Source organism: Macrosteles quadrilineatus, unplaced genomic scaffold (assembly GCF_028750875.1).
Source record: "Macrosteles quadrilineatus isolate MER2022 unplaced genomic scaffold, UCM_ALF_1.0 Scaffold_5__1_contigs__length_97177068, whole genome shotgun sequence".
Lineage (NCBI taxonomy): Eukaryota > Metazoa > Arthropoda > Insecta > Hemiptera > Cicadellidae > Macrosteles > Macrosteles quadrilineatus.
The window spans coordinates 17,526,227-17,543,888 of record NW_026542598.1 but is presented as its reverse complement, the minus strand read 5'-3'; the positions used below and the strand labels follow the sequence as shown (position 1 = coordinate 17,543,888).

The following is a 17,662-nucleotide window of genomic DNA, read 5'->3' as shown; positions in this document are numbered from 1 at the left end:
GATAATGTTTTTGACACACCATGCACAAGGGTTTTACTTATACAACCCTGCGACACACTAGCCGAAGTCACACAGTGACACGGTTCACTACCACGAAACGTCTCAAAGCGTCAAAAATCAGAACCACGGTATTCAGAAATTGAAAGTAGTGGCACAATGCGATGAAAAGTGGAATAACAATTTCTCCACGCGACTATCGATGGATCGCATCGCATCGCCCACGTGCTGTCAAACAATCACTGATATCGACAGAACGTGCGTGAATCGTGCACTCGCCACATCCACAAACGGGAATAAGATCAGTGTGCCGATACACCTAGAGCTACCAGCTACATCAGCTGCGTCGGCTACATTCCTGGTGTGCCATTGTTGCGGCTGAGCCACTTTCTAGCTGCTGCAGTCGCTGCAATTGGCTGGGTGCGGTTGATGGCTGATCAGTGATTTTCCAAAATACCTTCTGTAATGGAGGATTGGATGGTAGATTTAGATGGGCTTAGCCAAACTATGTGATGGCCGACTTCAAGTACAGGCTTTGACTTCAGTATCCAATAGTCAATGGTACAGATCTTAATTAATAATTACAATACAGAGAACGTTCCAATTTTCTATTAGGACAACAACTTATTCAATGTACGAGCATGCTGATTATGAGAACGATGTCAAACTAGTTAGTATTAGATATGAAAACAATTCACATTTCTGCATGTTGTTGTTGTTTTGAATAAACATTGTTCATCACTACTCTCAATTCTTCAATGAGAACCACTGTTATAGTAGGGGCATGTATGTCGAGGGACCACATCAGTATAAAGTTTAATGTGCCTATATGTGGTTAGTTTGAGTACCAATTTTGTTCGGGGAGATTTCCAAAAGCTTGGGGTAGATTACCTACCGCGAAATTTGTCGGCCACACTCCTAACAATGACATTAGTATGGCCGTATGATAGAAGGGTGGGCTGAAGAGGACCTAAGTCCTGGACATTCTCTTTGGGCACATCAGACTCTGAAGGGCTGCCATCTTGTCATCTTGTCTCGTCATGAAGAGAGAATGTTCATGTCTCACCAGAGAGGCCTTTCCTTTATTTTCTTTATTGTTGTGGCTCAAAGTGGGATTACAACTGCTGCAACTCGGCGCTCATTGGTAATTGGCAGAATTTGGACACGAGTTTCTGGCCAGAAGTCTCGCCAACCAATAGACAAAGACCACTAATAGTCATACCTGACCTATACCCCACTCTGAACCAGCCATGATTACACAATATTATACGCCATCTGAGACGGAATAATTAAGGAAACCCCACCAATATCAGTCCTCAACCGCGGAGGGATTGAGCTCAGGCGGTCAGAAGATACAAATTGCCAAAAGATGGCAGGGTGTGTGTTGGCGCTAAATGCAGTTAAATTCCCGCGCTTTCCTCAGTTGTAGCCGACTCACGATGCTCCCACGCCAGACACTTTTACACGAGGGGAAATTCATTTTTTGTCCAACGGGTTTCTCATTGTACGCAGTGAAAGGGGCTTTTTGTAAGTTTCGTTCAGTACAAGAGCTGAAAGTCGCCACAGCGTCGGTATTGTTTGCAGAATGAGTCAGCTGGTATCGGCTTGATTGGTCTATTTAGGTGACAAAATATTGCATTGCGCGATGAGCGTAATTTTTATTTCAATATGAGTTGCGGTATATAGGGAGATTCAGTATATTGATTGGCTTGAGAGAAGACCATTACCGCAACGATACGGTGAGCAGCCATCGGCTTCGGTGGCGTAGTGGATAGCGTACCGATCTGATAATCAAAAGGTACCAGGTTCGAATTCTAGTCATGACACTAACTTTTTGTCTACAATTTTTTCACCATCAGCAGGTTTGGTTAGTTTGGTTAGGTTATGATAGTTAATTTTATAATTTAAACATTATAAAAATGAATTAGAGCCATTTAATTATAGTTTTATTTTATAAACATAACTATTTTTTTCGATTAGTAAACCTTCATTGGATTTTTTCATCATCAGCAAGTTTGGTTGGTTTGGTTAGGTTAAGATAGTTTAGTTTTATAATTAAAAAGTTATAAAAATGAATTTGAGGCATTTATAATTTTATTTTATGAACAGATCTATTTTTTAGATTAGTAATCCTTCATTATAGCCAGTCAGAAGCCTCCAAATGACTGCATTATGCCCTATATGCCGGAACTCCAATTGAAAAAAAAATTACGCGGGCGATGAGCTGAGGTATAATAAAGATCGATGGCTGAGGTTCCCCATTGGCAAAGATGGGTGCAAGTGGATTTTTTCTGTAATAATATGTATCATGAAACTCTGGACCAGGATGAGAATGACAACATAATTTGAATGTCTTAAATGCATGTTATGTATTGGATTTAATACGTGGTATACGTCAAAAAATTTATATAACGAGGTAAAGTTATTCAGTATTCCACAGTTACCGGTATAGTGTGACCTAGATTGGGTTCTAACTTCTGGAACTAACTCATACAACTGTTTTTGACGTCGTACGGCAACGGTCCCAGTTTTCAATATAGGACTAGGGGTGTCCTACATGGTACCAAACATCAACATTGAGCATTTGCGTGGAATAGATCTTGTAACCAGTAGCAAATCGTATTTGTTTCCTAGTAGGTATCATTGTATCAACCCATTGAAGAAATTCAGTAGTTGCAATTTAAAATCAACAGGAACGCCATAAAAGTGCTGCATCTGATGTACTGGATCAGGTTGCCTAATTCAACCAAACTTAACCTAACCTGATTGTGAATAGCGTTCTGACTATTGGAAAAATACCATTCCGCGGAGCAACTACGGCAATGGGTCAATGGGTGTGTAGTCACCCTAGTGAAGCGTTTCGAACTTCAGTACAAGAGGGATGCACAAATATTTTGAGGGGTCACTTTTCCTTCAGTGTCGTAGATCCTTTCACACAAAACGCCACTGGAGTTCCACCAATGATTGGACGCCATAAGAATATCAACATATCGCACACTAGAGCTAGGTCGGGAACCGGAGTTTTGCCAACGGTGGTGGTGGGAGAAAGAGTGTGACTGAGGGAGGGAGAGCGATTTTCAGGGTTGTCTACGCTTGGCAGTTGTGCGCTTGTTGCAGTGGGTTAGGTTAGGTTAGGTTAGGTTACAAATTCAATACATTTCCTTTCACAGTCAGAAGTGCTTAACTGCAATACTGAACACAGTCAGCATCCTGCCTGGTTTGTCCACCCCTAGCGGAAGCTACCCTCACGGTCACGTGTAATATCTCTCTCTCTCTCTCTCTCCCTCCCCCTCTCGCGCAACCCACAACCATAGATCTATAATAACAACACTGTTAAAAAAATAATGTTAAAACACTGTTAAAAAATCAAAACACTGTGTTGTTATTATAGATCTATGCCCACAACCGATGGCAAAACTCCGCAGTATGAGAAATTCACGGATGGGGACCCTTTCTACCTGATACCCGTTGGCAAAACTCCTACACTCAGCTAGGTCAAATTGCCTAACCAAACCTAACCTAATTGTAAAAAATCTGTGTTCAAGAAAACGTAAATTTACCAGATTTACTGGAGATGTACAGTATCTACCATTGATGTTTCGGTATCAACTTACCACAAACCACACAACCACAGTTCTCCCTCTCCACCACAGTCCCGGGTACCGCAGTGCCGCGCCTGGTCCACCAGTCGCCCGCGCGCCGTGATATCGCTCGCACCATGAGTGCTCATACTCACCTCTGCTACGTGCTCCTCGCCACACTCGTACTTTATGGTTCGTAATACATTTATTAGAAAAGTACACAAATAATTTGTTGTTAATTCTGATTTGTAGCTTGATTTCTAGATTGTAGAGCTTAGAGTTGTATAGTACTGTAAAACAAAACTGATGTCAAATTTTAGTCAGGTTTGACCAATTTGAGAGTAAAATAATTTACGACTGATTTATTTATTTTCATGGCTCGTACTTTGTATTTCGTAGTACACTTATACAAATATTGTACAGCACTAATTGTTTGCAAAATCAGACGTGTAAGTTCTACAAGTTTAGACTTTTAAAATTCCGACTTAATCATTTGAGGATTAGGCCATACTCCTAGCCACACTAGAACATTATGCGTTGTATAACGGTATGGATTTTGTACAAAAATAACTTGTAACAAAATTGTATTTGTAGCTTTATTTAAAAATCATGTAGCCTATCTTTAAGTTTAGATTTTGAAAACTGTTTCTGATTAATTTGTCGTTACTCTTGGTCAGACTCTACGTAATGGTTTTTATTAGTTTTACTACAAATTACAAAAAAATTAAAAAATCAATCGAGTAAGTTAATATCTAATACGTGTCTTAACATACATGATTACTATGTATAACATTGATATAACACATCATAGGTCAAATAATATACAGTAGTTATAAATGAATGTAATGTTTTCGGTAATGTTAATTGGGAATAACGATAAAAATATTTTGACTACATATCAAGTTAAATGTTTTCATATTAAGCTTATTCCTTTACTAACTCAACTTTAATAAAGTTGTATAGGCCAACAAACTAATTATATGCAATTTCAATTCAGATCATGAGCAATATTTCAAAATTATTGGTACACACTTAACTTCTATCACTCTACAGTAATGGGGTTATTGGCTAGAACTAATAATTTTTTTAACCGGTCTCTAAATATGTATAATTTGCTATACACATTTAGACCAATAAAGTCACCATCATAGGTTTTCCCATGGGTTCTTTTTGTCACTCAGAATTGTCATATATTAAAATACCTGCTAACGGTACACTGCTGTGCTGGTACTGGGGTAGAGCGAGATAGAGAACTAATGGCCCCGATGTACGCAAGTAATGGCTTACTCCGCTGTGGATAAGTGTGCATATCCTTGCAAGTAACGGCCAATGGTCAATGACTGACCAATAGCTTCCATCACAGCTGGACAGTCGCAGTGAGTCGGGACTTTGCGTCGCTGCAGCATTTACATCTCTAGGCCTACTCAACACAATACAAACTACAAAGTATTGCTGTACATAACCTAACATAAAGCATCATCCTAACCGTTTGGAAATAACGGTAAAGCGTCAGAGATATTATGTACTTAATCAAATATTTTAGTGTGATCCAGCATGTTTCAAGACTACCATTGGTTGTTTATGACACTCGTTGAGCAACTATGAAACATATTCGTACTCTTCGTACTTGCATTTCAATATAATGTCAATTAGAAACTCTTTTCCGAATCTAGTAGCTAGTTTTTAGACTAAGCAACTTACGAGAAAAAATCACAGATATATTCAAAATAAAAATAAAATTATATAAACTAGTTTGATCATTTAGGTTTAAATTGCAATTTTAAAAATAACACTTTTATTTACTAACGAGTTCAATTGTGAGCTTTGTAACATGGTGACTTGCAGTAACTGTAATTTTGGGCCTAAAATCAATTATTACAATATCCGTTTTGTTCATAAGAAAGAAATAAGAATGCGTAGTGGTTTAATACCAATCAAATAAAATAAACACTTAAATTTGATGCAACTTGATTGAAGAAGAACGTGTAAAAAATGTAGTTTGTTATTGTAACCAATCATAGCACAATTTTAATCATATCGACCCCTCAGAAATTAAACCTGTAAAGTAAAATTCACAAACAAATATTTTAACGTAGATTTCTCTAAACTTCCAATTGATTATTAGAGAGCCCCAAATGTTATTTCCTCAACTCGTTCACATGTGTGGAATCGCTAAACACAGGTTAATGGACACTTTCATTTCGCGCAGACGTTTCGGCTGATGATTGTTTTCTCTAAGTACAGGCTGCGTTTGTAAACATCCTACGAAGGAATACAATCTTCTATGTTCCCACATGGAAGTGGGCCAATAGATACACTGTCAACTTTCTACAGTTAATGGTCCAAGTTTCGTGGCGTTGCACCCCTCGGCGTCAGGTCCTCTTCTCTAGGCCGCTATTATGACGGGTCCTCTAGGGTTAATCGTGAGTTTTGGGAACAGCTTTCGCATTTTTACTTTCGTGGGCCATTTATTTGAATGCTGTCAGTGGGGTCAGCTCGTGTTTTTCGGTTGTGTGGACATCAGCGTAATCGATAAGGAAATCTCACAAATCTCTTAGCATTAGCACTCATATATTTTGTTTCTCAGCTAATTTTGACATCTGAGTTTTTGGTGTCAACAGTTAAGAATGAGGCCATACTCTGTTAAATGTTTAAAAGAGTGGCATGCTTCCCTAGTCTGTCTTAGCTGAACTTCAATAACAACATGTTGAAAACCCTTTGGGACACTAACACTACGATAAGCCAAATGTAGCAAACAATATTCTACGCTTACTGTAGATTAGTTCAGTATTGTACTTAATGTAAATCTTTACTTCTGCCAGCAGACTGAATCTATGTATCAAATGAACACCCATGTTACCTATGTTACCAGGGTAGGGGGACGACCTCGTTTATAGGGATTGAATGAAAAAATATTGACGAATTCCTTAATTTAGTCGTTTTACGAGACGCGTATCAAATTTCTAGAATATGATTCTAGAGTCATTTGAAATTATTTTATTGTCCCTTTGCTAATGCACTACAGTATATCGTTGCCAAAATCTCTAATTTGATTCAAGTACCTAATTTGAAAAGCCCCAAATATATCTCAACAACATCGCCTTAATAAAACTACAGGCAATACAGGCCCCTGAAACCCTTTCTGGTAAATTATTATAAATAATAAAGCTACCAATGAGGTTTTATTTAACTCAAGTCTTAAATAAATTAAGAGCACAGAAACACGGTGTAAAGCATTTTTTTGCTATGTTAAACAATAATTGCTTTAGATGTACCGTCAAGTCTCAGAAAGTTATGCGGTGATATAATTCTGTAAGTAGTAAATATCTTTGTGAATTAAAGCACCACTATAGATTGAACGAGATAGGCCATACATCGCGTTCCAGCTTCCAGCTGTTGCTGGGCAGCAGTGTGCTTCCATCCGTATCATACTAACCAGGTTGGTTTATTCAAGCACAGTTATCTACACCCACATCATGTAGAGTGGGTAGAATGTTCAATATTCAGACATGCGAGTGTCCGTGTGCACACACTACAATACAGGACATTGCCCTGTATCTGGGTACATTAGTTGTAAATCTGGATCATGGCTTTACCAGGTCAAAATCAAAGGCTATCGTGATGTGTTCAGTGAATAAATACGGAATACTTGACAGGTCAGTGAATAGATCCCATGATTGGTTACTCCAGTGATCCAGTGACTAATCTATGATGAAAATAAACATCTGTAGAAGCAGATGAACATGACTAAATAACAAATGTAATATCGATATAATAATCGTAATCGATGAGATGTTATTGGCGAGGCGAGATGTATATGAACGGACATTGATGCACATCTTAATTTACAATAATTAAAGGTTCAATTATATCGTTGAAATTGCGAAGGAACGAGACTCTTCCACCAACTTCAGTTTTACAATGAGTCGCCTCTTTAACCCTAAAGTGGGGTTTGGTTCGATTTCAATAGCTTTTGAAAAGTCTAATGGTGCCGTTAACACGGAATAACTATTCCAATATTGGACATATCTCTTGGAGTAATATCAAAAGATTGATTTAAAAGTACAGTCCAAATCAGACATTTAGGATGGAGGTTGTGTATTTGTGTAACGTTAACTGCAGCTTCGTCTTAAATATTTCATAATACAGTATTGCAAAGCTATGCCTCATAGAAGCCTTACTCTCATCTAAAGGTGAGTTCTAAAGTTCGAGATGAATAAGCTGTTTAAACTTCTCGTATTCTCTTACGCAGTTTATTACAGTACGATGGTTCAAAATAAAGAAAACTGTTACTCTCCAACAAAACCCTTTCCTAAACCTTTTGTTGAACGCAAAAGTTTGGGCTATATGTTTGTAAAATTATTTCTTACGTTTTTGTTTTCTGTCAACGTAAGAATTTTTAATTTAAATAATGGATCTCATTTAGTGAAGATATTAGTTTGGTCCACAGTTCGTCCTTGGACTCAGATTAGAATCAGGAATGCAGTTCCCATGATGAATCTGCGTCAGGTTCTCCGCACGAAAGTGTTTGTGTTATCTCCGCACTCATCTAAATGCGGAATGTTACGAAACTTAATTAGAACTAGAACAGGCATTCTAAACATTAGATACAACTATGTATTTTATACTGCGCTGCGCTATCGTTTTAATAATGTTTCATTTTATATTTTCGATTGAATCGAATAAGGAATATGTTTTGATGCGATTAGAAATACAATAATGTTTAGCATCTTTGAACATCTCCGTACAGTGTCGAAGAATGATAAATATTCATCTTTCTGTTGGCGTTGACGTTTCCAAATAGGTTTGTTATCGTTTCAAATTGCTGGCCCCAGTTAAGAGGAAACTTGTATGGATAAAATGGTGTATTTAAGATACATTCCAAACATATCGCAAACATCAATCCGTGCTACTGTACCTTGATAACATTCTTTAGCTTACAGACCCACAATATAAATACAAACTTACTAACCACACACCACATAATATTTGTGTGTTGTATCGTATAATATTTGTGGTGGTTATGATAATAATTTTCATAATTTTAGGGTCGGACTATTCATACGAACGCCATTGGGAGGTGGTAAGCTGCTCCCCCGTGCCTAGCACGCCAGCGAGCCTGTCGTGCAAAATGCTTGTCTTGACTGTACTCTTTCTAACCTGACCTAATCTCTTAATCCCTTCCGTGCTGGTGCGAGTAACCATCTCCCTTGGCTGTTGCATACATTTGATTTATATTCACTAAACAATTGAGTTACAGACTAGTTAGAGTTCAATTGTGTAGTAGAATGTAAATAATAATTTGATGTAACAAATAAATTACAGCAAGCCATTCTAGTTTCCAAAGACTATGCTACAATCATTGTCGTTATAGAGTAATTAACACGAAAAATTAAACATTGCTTAACTTTGTATCACTACTCAAATATAGTGCGTTATCAAATTTGGTTTGCTTTTGAATCCAATACACACATTGGTATTCCACTTATTTTATTATACTTCCGTTCAAAAGTAAGAGAACATCCACCGCCACCGCCGATAGAGTACCGCGCTCAGACGTTTTACCTCGATCCATGCCACACCGAAAGTACCGCGTCCGCGGCGGGAGTTTTGGGGTGATTTTCATCACAATTTGTTTTACATAATAATTACATCTTACCTATGCCATGTAAAGTTTCTGTAGCAAACTGTTTTTAGAAGTAATTTAATTTTTTTCAATAGTGTTGAGAATAAACTATCCACTTTCACTTGTGCTTTCAACGTTATTTTTCGGTACACTACAAAGACTAATTACTTTTTAAATAAAAACATTCATTGGAATACTGAATTTCTTTAATTTAGTTACAAAAATTTCTAAACTAATGACATTTTTTAGCTAGGTCTTATATAACAAGTCCAAATTTACATTGATTGTACAGTTTTGGTTGTTGCAAATTGAAACAGTTTATCAAACAATAACAAATAATGTTTGTTTGTTTGCATCAACAATATAAAAAATAAGATAAAGTTTAAGTTTAAGTTGTTTTTGGGTTGATTTAAGCGTAATTTTAAATAATATCTGAAACAAACAAATTAGCTTTATACCCAAAAAAATTGTTTATTGAATTTTTGACGTGTAATTTTTTTAATTAAAATTTTTATTTACACCATTAAAATAACAAAGATTAGTACGATGCTTCACCTTGTTGGGTTAAATTGAAAGTACCAGGTATTTTTTTATTGTAAAAAAAGTCAAAGAAATATTGTAAGAAAAAAGTCAAAAAGTGTAAACGCAATATAAAGGAAACTCACCTTTTATTTGCAACTAATTTTGGATTTATCATTTAAGTTTCAGTGGAATGTCAATTTATTCTGATGGAATTTTAACCTGGCAATCCACAACACATTAAATTTATTTTACAGCCGATATTGAAAATAATAGTGACTGTAAAAAAAGAAAATAATAGTAGTACCAGGGGACCGAGAATTGCTTGTGGTGATTAATTAAGAAAGTAAACATAGGATTTACTTTATGTATAATTTCCATGATATCCTAAAATACAGTCTAAAATAGGTATGTAATAAAACAAATTATATAATAACATTTTATCATGCGCGCTAATATCATATTTCATAGTTAATTCACATATATTTGACATCGGGCTACCTCTAACAATTAATTGACTTTAATAGATTAATTAATTAATTAATTGCCATTGGACAAATTGTACAGTGTTGTGCTAGGCCTAAGTAATTGTTATTGTTATCAACAAAAACGAATTTTACTAACGAGTCTACTCTGAGAAATAAGTTTAAATGTAAACATAAAAAATATTATTAGTCAAAACTGCAAATAAACGTTCTGAATAATCAAAATGTTTTTCGCTGTATAATGTAGGCAAGTTTTAAAGGCTGAATCTAAGGGTTTGCGAAAAAATCATAGCCAAATATTTGAGCACTAACATATTTAACTCTTATATTCTGATACATCAAGCGTAAACTCCTACACTTATATATGTGGGGTGCGCAATGCATGAAGTATGTTGTCATATACTTTGATGTCCTTTATGCTCTTGAGCCTAGAGCATATTTAGACTATACGAGTGTGTGATTTAATATGAAACTTAGTATGTAGCTTTTTGTGGTATCAGGACATATTTCATGCATTGGGGTTATTATTGTGTTTTTACGTTCAGACTACGTTTTGTAGTTAAACTTTGACTTAAAGGAAATGTCACCGTATTCAATTAAATTACTGTATATTTGTAAAACAGGGTTACTTGAAGCTAAAAAGATAACGCCCTAATACGAGAATTCGAAAATAAAATAAAAAAGATTCGACAGATTACAGATATAACATTGATTTAGCAAGTGCTTGCGTTTACTTTAATTTTAATTTTACAGGAACCATATTAAAAACTTGCAGATTATACTAGTATTCCACGTTACTCCTTGATAGCTAGCGCTGTTATGAATAACGCAATATTTCTTTGTAATTTTTTATTAAAATGCAGAAACAACAATTAGATTAATGTTGTAATAATGAGAAAAATTGCAAAATTTTATGTTTTAGGGTGAAAAATAGGAAAATCAATTTTTAACCCCATAAAACCCGTTCCCATGGTCCGATCTTGCTGGTTCGCGAACTCGTTCGAATAAATGTAGGCTTCCACGTTTATACCAAATTTAATGAAAATTTGATGATCTTTGCTCAAGTTATCGTGCTAACGAAAACATATTACATAAACACAATCATGGTTTAGAACAATATACGTCAACTAATTGATATATCTCACCCAGATTCACAATGAAACCATTCTATTGAAAAACTAACTAAATTGACATTGAAGTAGAACGGTTATCCAATGGAGAATGGAGGGAAACAGTACAGGAAGAGAAAAAACTAAGTAAACCTTGCAAGAGAACGTTATTTGAGTGGTGCGATTTCGCGGAAATATTTCGTTCAAATCGCTAGTAAGCGATTCGCAAAAAAATTACAGACTTCGTTCATGCTTCGTTCATGTGACAAACCTTAATCATTTTCAAGGGTTTATTTTGGTATTTTACCTACGACCGTTTTTTTAATGCCGTTACAGTTCAGTTCTTAAAATTGAAAAGTTTTTCGTAACAGCATTGTTTACTTACATAACAGCATAGTTTTAGTTAACTACACAGGGACATTACTTGACCAATGAGGGTCAAGGATTAAGAGTAAAAGTAAAATAATTAAAAAAATAAAAGAATTATTGTAATGCTTCGAACTTCACAACTAATCATCTGTTTATCAATTTAAATGTTAACATTTAAGTGCATTTAGTGATTGGTACAACGAGTCGTTGCATCTATGTCAGTGGCAATGAGAGATTATACACGAAAACATAACCTCTTCTGGAAATCGTATTTAGTGATTAATAGTACTGTAATTAAAAACCGGTCGTAGGTAAAGTAATCCAGGCAACTTGTGTAAATAGTGTTATTTCTATAGTGATACGGTTTGTTTTTTAATAATGAGTTTTTATTTTTTATTTAGTATTATTGTTTATAAAGATGGTTTAATTATTTTCAAGGATTTATTATAATATTTAAAAATTTTATTCTTTTTATATTGTTAACTAGTATATTTTATTTTTTATAACGAGTTTTCAATCTTTAAAAGTATATTATTGTTAACAAAGAGGGTTTAATTCTTTTCAACGATTTATTTAAATATTTAAAAATGTGATGTTTTTTATTGATAAGAAATCAATGTTTTTTAAGTTTGAGTTTTTCTATAGTTTGGATCTTTATTGGTCATCAAGTTTGGTTTGATAATATTTATGATTGGTGTAAATTTATAGGCTATTAATTAATATTTCACAAGACAAGGAAATACAACATTGTACTATTCAAACAAGTTTTAAATTATTTAATATATCCCTAAAACTTGTAAACTTTTGAACGTAAGTATTATAAGTGGAATGCTAATGTGTGCATTATTCAAGAGCAACACAAATTTGATAACGCAATATTTGTTATTTCAGTAGTTATACAATTTCAAGCAGTGTTCAATTTTTTACTTTCTAAAGACAATCATTGGGCCATAGTGTTTGGAAAACTGAATGGGTTGCTGTAATTTATTTGTTACCTCAACTTATTACTTACATACTTACATTCTATTACACAGTTGAACTCTAACTAGTCTGTAACTCAATAGTTTAGTGAAAATAAATCGAATGTATGCGACCAAGGAAGAACAGTTTACTCACACCCGCAAGGAAGGGAGTTTAGGTCTGGTATGGAAGAGTACAGTCAAGACAAACATTTTGCACGACGCTCTCGCTGGCGTGCTAGGCACGGGGGAGCAGCTTACCTACGCCCATGCCATTATACTCTTCTTATTGAAGTTGTAATACAAACTTACATTGTTTTCAAAACATTATATTCTACTGCCTTCTATTATTTTTTCTTTTACAAAATGAACATTTAAGTTATATTATATTCAATCTCGAATAACTATAATTTGGGAACCACACAACAATCTGTATTACTACTTATTACTACTATTGTATACATATAGACAATGTTACTACACACAACATAATTAGAGAACCACAACGTGGTTCATTTTATGTAACGTAAATATAGTTTTTATTCAAAAATACTTGGTTACCCATCGTTAAAGTCTCTTTTTAGAGTCGGAATATGAACAAAACTCCTTCTATAGATACAATCCATATGCATGAGATTTTTACCGTGATTTCGTTACCATGTTCTTAGATTCAGCCAAAGAAAAAGATGTTTGTGTAATTAACATCAATTTTTTTTGTAATAGGTAAGTCTCTAATGGGGTCTGATGATGATTAGAGTTTCCAATTGAAATCGATCACCACTAAGTATAAGTGTTAAAACATGTTTTTAGTGTTATTTGACGTGTTTAGTTTACATCCGTAATTATTTACTATTTACTACAGTTAAAAAAGTGTGTTTTAGAGCACACTTATAACCCAAAAATGTGTTAAATACATAAAAAAGCGATTAAGCTGGGATCTATCTCTCTGAGAGAACTTTAATTGCTAATATTTATGTGAATTGCTTTGGAACTAAATTTTGCTACCGTGCACAAACACCAGGGTTTCAGTATTACATCAAGATAGAAATCCCTCTTTCATCCCTGCTTTGCACCCCGGTATTACGGTGTCGTGTCAATATAATCTACCTTAAAAATAAACAGAACCATGAAAATATCTTCAGAGTATCAATATCAACCTTGTTAACAAACCTTGGTTGCTAGACTATCCCAGTTGGCCACGGAGGATAGAAAGTCCGTTGTTTACTTTTACCCATCGCCAACACAGAAGCCAGCGGCCGTTTGCGGTGAGAGATCGCCGTTTGAGATAAAGATAATTGGTCATTCGCCGCGTAATGAAGTGCGCGAGGAAGTTGTCTTAACCAGCAAACAGCATCCGTGTCAATAGGAAGGGGGACAGGCTAGCGGATGCTAACTGTACAGGGTGATAAAACCAGGCATTAACTGGTGATGGCGGGCACAATGCTGCTGTGTCGATGGCCGATTGTACCACAGGCCAACAATCAATTTGGTAGCGACGTGACGAATGTCGTACCCCCAGTGGCTCTCCGGAGAAAATATGGTTATGGTGTTTGCTTAGAGTTGCACCGAGTGTACAGGGGTGTAGTTAGGGTTGCGATTCACAAGAAAACGAAGACAATTTTTTTTGTTAAATAAAATGAAGCATCTAAACATTTTTTTTGGTGTGAAACGTAAAGCTAAACTAAACTAACTAAATGTAATGAGGGTATTTGCTGAGTATGGTAACGTTTAAGTAGATAATCCAACATGAGAATATTAGATGAATAGCTCATCTTCTGTTGCGATGATTCTGAGGACTCTGTACTGTGTAGGCCTATTGGGCCTACAAGGGCTGTTCTGGGACTTTTTCCTCTCCATCCTTTCATGCTGAAATGACTAATTATAACAAAGTAATTGGTCTTAAACGCCTGAGCTATAATTCTTGTGACTTGTATTTACTAAAGCCAAGTGGGACCTAATAAATATATTGTCCAGATCAAGTTCAAATAAAAGTTTTATCTCTAGACACTATGAAAAGAATGTCAATCCTATTTGAATAAAAATGTTTGAACCCTCTTTCACCCTGGTTAATACCTTTGTTAAGTACAGAAGCTAGATTCGTAAGATCGTCTCGAAGCATCCATTTACATCCTACAAGAAAGAGTCCAATGTCCAATCATAATATCATTAGTGTAGGCGATTCGAAACTGCTCCCGGGCCATTTAATTGACCGTGCGTGAGGGCCTGCAATGAGAGCATTTACCAGTAGTAAGTGAGACTGCAGTCTGCAGAGTAGTGTGTGGTCTGTCATGGTGGATGCGCAGACCGCGGTCTCACTGTCTGCGCCTGCGCCGTGCCTGCGGCTGCGCGTTTGGCATTTAATTATCGCGCAGAATCCACCTTCCACCTGCCGCTGCGACGATTTGTAGGCCACGACCGCACGTCGTGCTAATGTATGCCGCGATTCTGGAGCGCTGTGTGTAAGGCGGCTTTAAAAAGAGACCTCCCGCATTCACGGTGAATTAATGGAAACACAATAATTAGGGAACACGTAAAAAACCTGGCATATTATTGATAATTGGACGAATTGCTGGTGGTAGCATAAACTATTGTTAGGCCTACACAATGGTTAAATGATATTTGTTGATACTTTGTGGTTGGCTGACCAGGATTTGCTTTTTAAATAATATAATATATAAGACTTACCGTCTTGAAGCAATCCAGTTTTTGTACTTAGTGTACAGCTGTTTCGGCTTCATAAAGCCATCTTCAGCACATTCTTCTAAGGTCAATTCATTATAAATATGCGAACATTCTGGTTCTTGTCAACTTTTTACAACACATTTTACACATAAAAGATGAAAACATAAACTTTGGTAGGCCTACCCTACTTGTATGTCGCGACATAACCTCACTTTTGACATGTGCTCAACTGACAGACAACAGACGACAGGCAGTTTCGATTTTTTCTAGTTGCTGGAGCATCAATGCCTTCATGATCATTTTTTTGTGTCTTCGTCCGTTCTGACTATTTTATCATATATTACATTAGCTGTAAAATTGGATTGGACATTGATGAGGTTTTGGTTGTCATATTTGTGAGCGCGATATATTTCCACTTCCTCTAACCTGTCAAGCCTATATGATTTGTTGCATGTGTGCAGAACCTCTAAACAATCTTCAACTGGCTTATAATCATGCATTAAATCCCTGATGTGTGCTGCGAAGTTGGATCTTTGAAGGCTGGGCTTGGAACCAATAGCTTTTATGTGCTCCTTGTACCTTAACTTGAATTTACGCCCTGTTTGGCCTATATAGAAGGAATCACAACTGCCACATCTTAGCTTATAAACTCCTTGTTTTTCTATGTCAGGGATTTTTTCATCTAGAGGCTTTAGCACTTTAGATAAGTTGTTATTTGTTCTAAAGGCAACTGTTACAGGAGTATTCTTGTAAACTTGGTTAGCTAGTTGTTCGGCAGTCTTACTGTACTCTACTGTAACAAACTTCTTGCTTTCTGTCTCTTTAGGGGGCTTTGACTGAATATTGCTATATATTCTGTCTATAAGTGAGGGTTTATATCCATTTTGCTGAGCAATATACTTAATTGTTGTGAGCTCTTTATCCTTGTCTTCTTTGGACAATGGTACTTTAAGGAGGCGGTTTAACATGAATCTAAATGCTGCAGTTTTGTGGGAATGTGGGTGGTTTGAATCAGCATGAATAACTTGATCGGTGTGAGTTGGTTTCCTGTGAATATTAAATTTGTGGTGCTGGTTATGTTTCATGATGGTTATACTAGATAATTTATTTGTTGTTCCTGCTCTATTTCTTGAGTGAACTTTAACTTGGGATGTAGGCTGTTAATGTAGTTGCTGAGTATGTTTATCTGCCTGGTGTTTCCCTTGTACAAACATATGATGTCATCCACATATCTTTTCCAGTAAATTATTTTATCATGGTACTTATTGTTTTTAAGTATGCGATTTTGTTCGATGTTATTCAAGAAAATCTCTGCCAAAATAGATGACAGTGGGGATCCCATGGCCAACCCTTCTGTCTGGTTATAGTATGCCTTTTCAAACTCGAAATAATTTTGTGACAGGACTAGTTCCGTTAAATTGAGGAGTTCTTCTATTTGGACTGCTGTAAGTTTGTTTGCTGTAACTAAATTCTTCTTCAATATCTCAATAGTTTCTCTTACTGGTATGTTGGTATAAAGGTTTACTATATCAAACGAAACCAAAGATGCTGACTGTGGTATTTCTATGTTTTTGATTTGATCAATTAAATCTAAGGAATTTTTCAGGGTTGTTTCAGATTTTAGTTCGATAGAAGACTTAATAATATTGTTGATTGTTTTTGCTAATTTGTAAGATGGGGCTGTTTGGAAGTTTACCAATGGTCTGATAGGGCAGTCTGGCTTATGGATCTTAGGCAAGCCTTTTAATTTGGGTGCTGAGGGGTTCATTACCTTGAGGTGTCTCATCTGTTTTATTGTAAAAATGTTTTTGGATCTATTTATGTTTTCGTTAATTATTTTATGGTATTGAAGTGTAGGGTCTTTGTTTAGTTTCTTTATTGGATTATCGCTGATGAATTTCTGCACTTTGTCTACATAATCTGTTTTATTCAATACTACAACTGTGTTGCCTTTATCAGCCTTGGCTAGTAAAGCATTGTTTTGAGATAATTTATCTCTTATGCTTCTAGCAATTATTCGTTCCTTTTGTCTTGCTCTACTTTTTGCATTTTTAAACTTCCTTTTGTCAGTTATTGATGAAAATTTGTTGATAATTTTGTGTCTAAAACTGTCTTGGTTTTCATCTGGCAATGTTCTAATTGAACTCTCAAAGTCTAAAAGAGTGTTACGGTCCTCTAGCCTACTGTTACCAGCTAAATTATATTTTAAGCCTTTATTAAGCATCTCATTTTCTTCTTCGGTGAAGGATATTCCAGCATTATTGACTGTTCTTTTGTAAAACTGGTGGGGGCATTGTATGACTGGTTCTTTGACAGTTTGGTTTTCAATTAGCTT

At 35.7% G+C, this 17,662-nt stretch overlaps 1 protein-coding gene across 1 annotated transcript in view; it reads left to right on the top strand.

Annotated features, from left to right (window-relative positions):
• The first annotated feature begins 3,674 nt into the window (after positions 1-3,674).
• LOC128994053 (serine protease inhibitor dipetalogastin) overlaps positions 3,675-17,662 on the top strand; it is a 55,518-nt gene continuing 41,530 nt past the window's right edge. Inside the window, exon 1 of the mRNA XM_054418269.1 lies at positions 3,675-3,770. Within this exon, the coding sequence (XP_054274244.1) occupies positions 3,716-3,770 (55 nt within the window). The 5' untranslated portion in view covers positions 3,675-3,715. The remainder of the gene's footprint in view (positions 3,771-17,662) is intronic.